Consider the following 9819-nt stretch of genomic DNA (forward strand, 5'->3'; position numbering starts at 1 on the left):
TCAGATCCCCAGGCCTGCCTGGCTCTCAGCTTGACTTGGGGACACTGTAAGGGTCATCTGGGAGACAGCGGGCAGCTTCCCCACCTCTTGCAGACGCCTAGAGTTGCTGGCCTGGACCAGCCTCAGGGTCCTGGACACGTTTGCTGCAGCCTGGCTGTGAGCAGGCGCTCATGGTTGTTGCCGGTCTGAGTGCCTGAACATGGCCCCTGTGCCTGTGGGCAGCCTCTGAGTATGGATGGGGTGAGCCACTGGAGAGGAGCCAACTGTGCGCCCTGGGCCTGGGGTCCTGATTACCCACAAAGCCATCACAGATGCCCAGGCTGGCCAGGTGCCAGCGGGCTAGGCCTGCGTCTACTCAGGAGTCATGGGTCTCACGCCTGCAGGCAGGCCAGGTGAGGACTGTGCAGGTGAGTGGTGGACCCACCCTCAGGTGGCCCTGCCCTGCCCCTGTCCCACTTTGCCTCCATGGAGGTGTGGGTGTCATCGGTCACACCGAGCAGGAGCTGGACTGGTGGGGAAGGTCTGCCCAGTGCAGGAGAGCTTCATGCTGCCCTCAACCGGACCAGAGCCTCAGCCCTCCCTGCCTGTGGAGTCACCCTGCCCGGGCCGAGGCGTGTGCGTGCGTGTGTGTGTGTGTGTGTGTGCGCGCGCGCCTTCTCACATGACGTGTTCTTACTGCTACGAGTCGTCCCCCAGTTTATTTCAGGCAGGTGGGAAGGGAAGGGGAAGCCTGTACTTTGGAGAAGACAATCCTTCAGGCAGAAGTGGTGCTGGCCTCCTGGTCACCTTCCCATGCCTTGGCCACTTGCCTACCCTGAGCAGGAGCAGGGACACTGAGAACGTGTGAAGAGCGGGAAAAGTGAGGGGAGGCGGCCCCCACCCCTGCCTGAGTGCCCTTGGGACACTGAGTCACTGCTGGAGGAAGGGTGTCCAGAATCAACCCAGCGGTGAACCTCGGCCACTCCGCCCCTCTGCCCTAGCCAAAGGGCTAAATTTACCCTTTTAATAAGAACCAGACTTATATCCGATTTTCCTTTTCTTTTATTAGTTCTGGGCTGTTGGTGGTTGGGCCTGTCCCCTGTCATCCGTGTCTTCAACCATCTCCTGGATTGCCGGGGCGGGTGGCTTAGCAACCACAGAGCTTTCCTATTACGGCCTGAAAGGGGCTTCCTTGGGGCTAGCAGGGACTTCTGGAAGGCTGAGGGGCTTCCCGGGTGATGTGCACATTCCAGACCGACCCTGTGTCCCAGGGATGGGCTGAGCCCTCCCTCCACCCACTGCTCCACATTCTTGGCCTCCCCTCTGCCCCCATCATCCCCCAGGCTATGGTTCCAGGCCCAGCCTGCCTCCTCTCTCCTGTGTTCCTCTCTCCCTGGGCCTGTGCCTGCCACCCTTTCTCTGCCCACCATGGAGCTGCAGGTGGGGGCTGGGGTGGCATGGTGGCCCCCAGGGCTGTGCTGACCACAGGCTACACTTGCTGACACCTGTGGCAGCCCCGCCCCAGATCTGGGCAGATCCTAGGCTGGCAAAGGGTGGCCCTACAGGGGCTTCTGAGATTGGAGGGAGGAAGGCTCCATCCTGCTTCTGCATGGCAGAGTGGAGATGGCTTGGCCATGGGGCTGCTTCCAGAATCCATGGCTGCTGGAGCAGGTCTGAGCCTTAGAGCTGCAGCCTGTACAGACTAAAGTGGGAGATGCAAGTTCTCCTGCCACTGGCAGGCCTGGATGTGCCCCCACCAGGGTGGAGGCAGTGTGGCAAACCAGGGCAGGAGCCTTCCCAGGGTCCACTCAGGTAGGAGAAGGGTTGCATCTGATGGATTCCTGAGCTCTGGGAAGCAGCTCCTTGGAGAACTGGCCCTGGCCCAGCCTGTGTCCCCTTGTTCCTGAGGATGAAGTCTGGTACACCCATAGCCATGTGTGCACACCCATGGCCACCAACACACACCCAGAGGCATATGCACTGGGGGAGACACACCTGGGAGTGTGCACGGGCAGGCCCCAGGCCGCCTCTACCCACGTGTGCAGCACGCACTTCCCACATGGGCTGGTGCCGGGGCCCTCTTGGATTCTGGTGTCAGGAGAGCGTCACTGGCTACACCTGGGAATCAGACCTTGTGCACTCAGAGGCATGGACATAGTCACTGGGGGTGGCCTGTGGCCTGGCTCCAAGGCTCCCGCCCCAGAGCATCCAGTTTCCTGGTGGCTTGGGTCCCCATCCCCGGCCCCTCCTCTTCCTCCTGAGCAGCCAGAGGCTCAGTGGCAACCCCTGCGTCCAAGCGGACTGGACGAGCCTTTTCCCAAGGCACCCGCAGCATCCCGCAGGAAGCCCAGGGTGGAAGTTCTCCATCCTCTGTTTCCTGGAATGAGAGGAATGCGGGCGCGGCAGAGGCCATCCTCCCTTCCTCTCCTCTCCTGCTCCCTCTGGGGTGTGGCTCTGCGTGGGAGGAGCACTTTGGCTCCCCCCCGGCCGAGCCACCCTTCCCTCTAGTCTCAGTCTCCTGGTGTTCCCTGTGGAGACCTGAGGGACAGTTGCCCTGGGCCAGGCGTCCCCGGCATCTGGGCAGCCCTGGAAGAGCGGGAAGGGGGAGGCAGAGGAGGAAGTCGGCGCTAAGGGAAGAAAGGAGCCTGAGTGGGTGTGAGCAGGAGGGTGGGAGCTGGCGCGGGTGGCGGTTGCAGCCGCCAGACACAGAGCCAGAGAGGTCCATGCCAGCAGCCCGTCAGCTGGGCTTCCGGAAGCAGCAGGAGTGCTGAGAGCCTGGGAAGGGACTTGCTTCTCAGGAGCTGCCGCCATCTCAGTGAGCCATGGTGGGTTGTTTTTTTTTTTAACAACCCATTTCACAGTTTCCAGAAAAGAAAGAGGCTGTCTCAGTGGCTCACTTAACTCAAAACAAATGCTTTGTACCCTGGAGCTCCGTCCCCTCCCGTTCTGCACAGCTCAGGCTGCTGTCACAGGGCAGAGCTGGGGTGGCCAGGCAGGAGAGCCCACCCGGTGGGCAGTGCAGCCAGCACCAGGCTGCTGGCCAGGCCCAGCCTCTGAGGTGCCCAGTCCGTGGGGACCCCTGGGTTGGAGCACGCTCCAGCCACTGCACTTCTGTTGCCAACTTGGCCACAGCAGGTGGACCTGGTTGCATGTGGACAAGAGGAAGGTGGAACTGTTGCAGGTCTGGCCTGACTAGAGGGCTGCTCTCGGGGGCTGAAACAGCTTGTGGGACAGCACTCTACACAGGGCTGGGGTGAGAGCTGGGCATGCTCAGAAGTCCTCAGGGTGCCTAGCTGGTCTCCCCCACCTCCTCAGCAGTCCAGGTTCAGGTGTGCCCTGTCTCCTCCCCATGTAGGTCGGCCGGTCTTGGGGCATCGGGACACCCTGCCTCCCAGGGTCCAGGGGGCTGTGCCTGAGGCGCCAGGCAGCCTGAGGCGTGTCAGCCAGCCCTCCTGGCGTGCTGGCTTCCGGAGCAGTTTTCTCAGCCAGCCTGGTGCCCAGGGCCAGGCTTTCATGGTGTCCTGGGCAGAGCCGAGGTAGCCCTGGAGCTGGGACCACAGCCGAGCAGTGGGGTGGCCAGTGGTGGTAGATGTACAGCATGGACTTGCCAGTCTTGGCGGCCAGTGACACAGCTTTTGATCCCTTTCCAGGGAAGAGCCCCAGTGGGCCTGGGCGGGCTTTGCAGCAGGGCTGGGCCACCTTGGCCATGCCCAGGGGCCAGTTAGGCAGCTTTGGAGCCAACACATCCACTTCGCTTGGCACATGAGGCAGCGTCGATCATACCCTGTTCTTTCAACAGTTCAGTGGTGGATGCAGGACCTGGATTCTAGGTGTCATGTTGTGTGGGCTCATGAGCCCTCCGTCAGGGTAGGTGTCCGTGCCAGGCAGGATCTAGATGCCTGGCCAGAGGAGGCCCAGGTCAAGCGCCCTCCAACGCTCTTTGCTGCTCCCTCCTGGGGTGCTGACTGTAGTAGCCAGTAGGCAAGGCCTTTGCCAAGAGGAAAGAGCTTCAGCCCAGTTCCCGGCCAGACTTGGCCATGGCTGCAGTGCTGTCTGGGGCCCAGGCTACACCGGGATCCCAGGCAGCCACTGTGCTGACTTTGTCTGGGGTTGACTACTGATCAGCAGCCGGGGGCTGGGGAGGTGGCAGCCAGATCTGCCCACAGCACTGCTTGCGGGGCACTGTGTCATTGCCCAAGTCCTCAGAGGTGGAGGGGGACAGGCGTGCAGATGCTCTGTCCTATGGTTTCCTAAGCTGCTCAGGGACTAGGTGGGCTGAGGAAGACCTTGAGGAGCCAGCAGTTTCTGCCCTGACCGCTGGGACTTGCCGCCCTCCTGGCAGGGCCTGCAGACTCTACACCAGCTGTCCAGCCAGGCCCGAGATGGTGGGGGACAGATTGGGAGTACCTGGCCTGTGGTGGTAGGGAGGGGTGCAAGGCACAGGGTGCCCACGCAGGGCATCCTAGTGCTGCCTGCTGGCCAGGGAGTAAACCCCGCAGCATCTATATTGTGGACTGGACTTCCAGGAGGGGCAGGCAGTGGAGATGTCAGGGCTCCCAGTCCCGAGGCATCCTTGCTAGAGTTGGGGTGCAGTGTTTGCTCAACTCTGTGACTCTGGAGAAGGATGTGTGCACCTGTGCCCAGAAGGGGGTCCCTGGAACCCTCATGGCAGTGATCCCAGGGAAGGTGGACCTTCTGCTTGCTTTCCTGTGCTTTATTGTGTGGCTTCACCTTAGTGTGCAAGGACTCAGCCCCAGCCCTTCGTTTCAGCGTGAGGGAAGGAAGGAGTAAAGGCCCGCAGGTGGATAGTAGCCAAGGCACAGGTGGGACACTAGGGCCGTGGCAGCTGGCAGGGAGGCTGGCGGGTCAGAGGATGGAGCATAGAGGGCTGCCCAGTCTCATCTCCCTCATTTCTCAGGTCTCTGCCTCAGTGGGCTCAAAGAAGCCCGCTGAAGAAGCAGCCAAGGGACAGGCGGTGTGAGGCCCTGAAGGCTAGAGTGGCTGGGCACAGGGCTCAGCCACAGCCGGGCGAGCACCTTGTCCTTGAGTTTGCTGCTTGCGGAGCCAGGGTTGGGGGCTTGGGGGTTGCAGTGCTGCCCCAAGCAGTGGGCCCTCCTGGAATAGCATCAGAACAGTGGCAGTGGAGCCCCTCCCAGGGCCAGGATGGGTCTCCTGGATGGGAATGCGGTGGCCTGAGAGCCCACTGTGAACTCTGGCTTGGGGTCCACCTTGAGGGGACCTGAGGGGTTGTGTAGCCAAGATTTCCTGCTGCCTTCCTAGGGCCCTTAGGGAATTCTGTGGGGGGGTCTCAGTTTCCCTGGAACCACAGGCTTTGTGGGATGCTGGCTGTGGCTTCTACTGCCCCGCCTGCCCTGTGGGAGAGCTCAAGGTGCAGGGTTCCCAGGCTGAGATCCTGGAGAAAGTTTTTCTCCAGACCTGATTTTTAGACTCAGTTGCTTCCCACTGTCCTGGGGAGGGAGAGTGGGTGGAGCTTCCCTGAGAAGCAGGGGGAGAGGAGTGGGAAGGCCTGGGGGACTTGGGGCGGGCCTGGGCGGAGCAGAAAGCTTGTGGCCGGGACAGCCACACTCATCCCACAGGCATGCCCCTCCAGAGTCCCCGGAGTAGGGGCTGGGAGCTAACCTCCCTTCCTAGCCCGGAGTCCCTCCCCTAGCTGGACAAACCTGTGGTCTGGCAGCGGCTCCTGGCAGCCTCAGCCCTGCGGTTCGGGAAGTCCCTGGCTCTGGGGCACCTTTGGCCTACTCTTCTCCCTGCCAATGGCCCCTTGTAGACCCTTCCTCTCTGGCCATGCCTGGGAAAGACTCCCTCTTGGTGCCACATGCCCCATCCTGTCATCCCAGGAGGGGAAGGAGCCGCCTTCCGGTGCCTGGCCTGGGCTGGGAGCTGGCAGAACATGGCTTGGTTGCCAGGGTCCCAAGGGGGCGGCCCCTCTCCCCAGCCTGGCCGCCTCTCTGCTGAGTCACCCCTTGTCTGGGAAGCTCCCAGGGCCCAGCCAGGCAGGATGAGGCATCACAAATTCACCCATCCCATCGCCTCCTGGGCGGGAAGCAGCTGCCCTGACTCACCTTGGGCTGCCTGCCACTTCCCGGGACCCAGAGCCCATGCAACCCCACCAGGCCCTGCCCTGTGCCCCATACCCCGCAGCCCCAGGCCAGGCTCACTGCCCAGGGATGGAGGTGACAGTGCACAAAGGCACCATGCCAGGGTGTGGGCCAGCAGTGTTGTCTAGCCCGCCCAGAGTGACCCCATAGGCAGAGTGCTTGCGGGCATATATGTCACACATGTACAAGAGCTGGTAGCCATGACAACCAGGGAGACTCATTCAGCCTGGCCTTGGCCACTCAGCTGGGAAGGGGCACGAGTGCTTGTGGCTATGAGTGGAGGATGCTCCAGCTAGGGGCAGGGAGAGTGGGTGGCAGGCAGGCTATAGAGCTGGCCCGGGGCCAGCAGCAGGTCACCATCTCCCAGACTCCTCAGCCACCGGGGGAAATGCCAAGTGTGCTGCCAGGCTGAGGAGGCGGCTGGCCGCTGCTGCCTGAGCCCCGGATAAAGGCTGTCGGCCCCTCAATGCCAGTCCTGTCAGCCTGGCCCTGAGCAGCGTCCAGGGGACCTCAGCAGCTCATTGGAGAATGTTCCTTCCTTTCTATCTTTCCATTTCCATTTTGCTCCGATCAGTTTCTCCCCTTGCTCATCTGTGACCGAGCACCCCATTCTCACTAGACACTTAAGTGGGAATTGGACTGGGGAGAGGGACGAAGACCTCACTTTGGAGAAAGGCCCATTCCACACTGCCAGGCTGGGTCAGAGACCTTGGCACCTCTGGCCGGGGCCCTGCTGACTGGGACATTTCAGGGAGGCACAGGCAGAACACAGGCCCCCCGTGTGTGAGAGGCCTTGAGGTAGCCACTGCACCCCAAGAAGGCCCACGAGGTAGCTTGTCCCCCACGGACCCTCAGTGCTCCCTTATGACTGTGCTCAGCACCCGGCAGATGGTGCTGGTGTGGCTGTTGCTGGTGGCAGTACGGAGGGCGGTGCCCGAGTGGCAGTGATGGCAGCTGGGGCGCGGTGTGGTGGAGGTGATGGGGTTGGTGGTGACGCTGATGATGGTGATCATGGCTATTGGGGGTGTGGCTGTGGTAGTGTGGCCGGGGCTGGTGCAGCTGGTGAGGGTGTGGTTGTTGGTGTTGTGTCGGTGTTGGTGGAAGTGACGTGGTTGGTTGTGATGGTGGTGGTGACATAGTAGGGGCAAAGATGTTTTGATTTTTGTGTTTTACATAAAGGTGTTGTTCTTAGTTTTGTAGTAGCAGGATATGGTCAGTCCTAAGGTACCTGATGCACACAGAGGCCCTGGACCCTGATGCCACAGTCACATGCCTGTGAGAGCAGATTTTCCTGCTGTGCACTGCTTGGATCTAAAGACAGAGGCGTCTGGGGAGCTTTGGGCCTGAAAGACGCTCCTGGGAAGGTCCTGGGCGGGTGGGTGCTGCCCCTAACCCAGGCTGTGCCCTGAGTCACGCTTGCCCTGTGTCCACAGCCAGCAGCCGCCTGATGGGAAATTCTCCAGCCTCCTCTTTTATGGGCAGCTTCCTCACCAGCAGCCTGGGCTCAGCAGCTTCCACTCACCCCAGCGGTCCCAGCTCCGCCCCCTCTGAGCAGACCTACCGAGGTTCCCACCCCGGCACCTCCCAAATCTGGTTCTCCCACTCCCATGAAGGTAAGTCAAGGTCCTGGGCTCGGCATTGGCACTGTGGTGGCCACGTGGCTGACCATGGTTAGCTTTGCCAAGCCTGCTGGGGTGGGGACCACTCCCTGTCGAGGAAGCCCCTTGGGGGAAGTGGTAATTGATTGCAAACAGGATAGCCCTGCTAGGCGCTGGTCCTGGCCAGATGTGTGTTCCAGATGGGCAGAGAGGGAGGAGGGGCGTTGGGCAGGGAGGACTCCCGGGAGCTGAGGAAATGTGGAGCACAGCTGGGCCAGCCTGGCTGGGCTGCACCCTCTGACATGGGCTGCACCCACCTCCCCAGACATGAGGAGGCGTGGGCTCCAGATGTGCCAGCTGAGGGGGAGAGACAGGGAGGGGAGCACTGTCAGCAGGCACAGGCTGGCTCCCGGTGCCCTGCCTAGGACAGAGCCTGCAGGCCTGGCACAGTCTGTACCTACTGAACGCCTGTCACTTGCAGATGTCGTGGCCGCAGGAGTCCCCTGAGGCTGTGTCGGAACTCCAGGGTGTGGTGTGCCCTGCTCAGCTCCGTGGCCCTGCTACTTGAGCAGTGGCCCAAGGCCCTAGTCCCCTGACCCGTGGCTGCTGCATCCGAGTGGCTGTGCTATCCCCGTGGTGTGGGAAGGGTTAAGCCCCCTGCCGGCTGGCACAAGGGAGGTAATTGCAGTTGGCAGCGGGCACACAGGGCGCTCACTCCTGGCACCAGCACCGCCGTAACTCAATGACTGCTGCGCTCACATCGTGTTTACAGAGCCGTGGACCCACACACCACGCCACCGCCCGCCCATGTTCCAGGCAGGGAGATTAGCGCCCGGCACTTGTGGAAGCCAGAGAAACCTCTCTTTGTGCAACAAGAAAGGGGCTGTTTTCCAAACGGGACAGGTGACGAGTGAGGGACAGTTGTTAAAATAATCTGGGCTTTAGGCGCCGCTTGGAGAACACATGTTGGGTCAGCGATAAGGAGCAGCGTTCTTCCCGGGTGGAAGGGAGGCCAGTAGGGTGCTGAGCACCAAGTGGGCAGAGCAGGGTCTTCAGCCCACTTGCCTGTGCCCCACACCCTGCAAGTACTGCCCCTCCCTACTCTCCTTCCATCCTTGCCTGGGCATTTGGCCCTCCAGGCGACTGCAGAAGGGAGGAGGGTGCCAAGCAGGGGAGCAGGCGGGGAAGGCACCTCAACACAAGCCAGAGTCCCTGCCCTTCCTGGCCTGGCACTGGCACACCGGACAGCTGACTTGGTTTCCCTCCTCAGGGCTCAGGAGTGGGACAGCCCACCCCCAAGTTCTGCATCAGAGGCTCAGATTCCCACCTCCTCTCCATCCCACCCTGGGAACCCCACCAGCAAGGAGGACGGTTTGTGGGTAGCACCACCTGCCCTGGAGCCCCGTTCTGCCCTGGGGTCTGCTCAGAGCGTGGGTGGGCGGTGGCCTGCAGACAGTACCCACAACGGCCTTCCACGGTGCACTTCCCCTTGTGCCAACGGCTGCCTGGTGGAGCTGCTCATAACCCCCAGGTACCCACAACCCTCAGCCCCACCACGAGGTGCAGCCCCGGCAGTTCCATCTTCCTCCTGGCCCGGAAGCTTCCATTTGGCTAGAGGTGGTACAGTGGGGAGGGTGGTCCGGGTCCTGGCTTTGACACCCAGTCTTCCCCATGCCTGGGTGGGCCTGATCTGGGGAGGCAGGAAGAGGGGCTGGCACCCTTAGAGGCCTGTTTCCGAGACCAGCCTGAAGGCAGTGGCCACCCTCTGCTCTAGGCACCACACACCAGATGTAAGGAGCTCTCCCTGTCATCAGTGTGCCTACAGCCTGCTCAAGCAGGTGCGCCCAGGTGGGCGCCTCTGAGCCACCTCCAACTCCAGGATACAGGCTGCCACGCAGGTTCCACCAGGGGATGGGCTTGGGGACCAGTGGCTCTGGGTGGGGGAGCCAGGTCCCACCTGAGGGTGGCAGTGAGTCTGCAGTGGTCTGGGTGTCACTCGACTAGATCCACCTTCTTGGTCTGTGTCTCAGTGGAGTTCCCCTTCCCTCCCCTTAGTTAAACGTCCCTCTTGCTCACTCGGGACCTCCTCCCTTCAGGGCATCCCCTGCCCTGCGTCTGCAGCT

At 61.9% G+C, this 9819-nt stretch overlaps 1 protein-coding gene across 1 annotated transcript in view; it reads left to right on the plus strand.

Moving 5' to 3' along the window:
* The first annotated feature begins 7109 nt into the window (after positions 1 to 7109).
* Positions 7110 to 9819, plus strand: part of Bahcc1 (BAH domain and coiled-coil containing 1) — a 33125-nt gene continuing 30415 nt past the window's right edge. The window contains exons 1-2 of the mRNA XM_033767431.1: positions 7110 to 7160; positions 7420 to 7711. Of these exons, the coding sequence (XP_033623322.1) occupies positions 7110 to 7160; positions 7420 to 7711 (343 nt within the window). The remainder of the gene's footprint in view (positions 7161 to 7419; positions 7712 to 9819) is intronic.

This window comes from Fukomys damarensis, unplaced genomic scaffold (genome assembly GCF_012274545.1).
Source record: "Fukomys damarensis isolate Sample0158 unplaced genomic scaffold, DMR_v1.0_HiC HiC_scaffold_23, whole genome shotgun sequence".
NCBI lineage: Eukaryota > Metazoa > Chordata > Mammalia > Rodentia > Bathyergidae > Fukomys > Fukomys damarensis.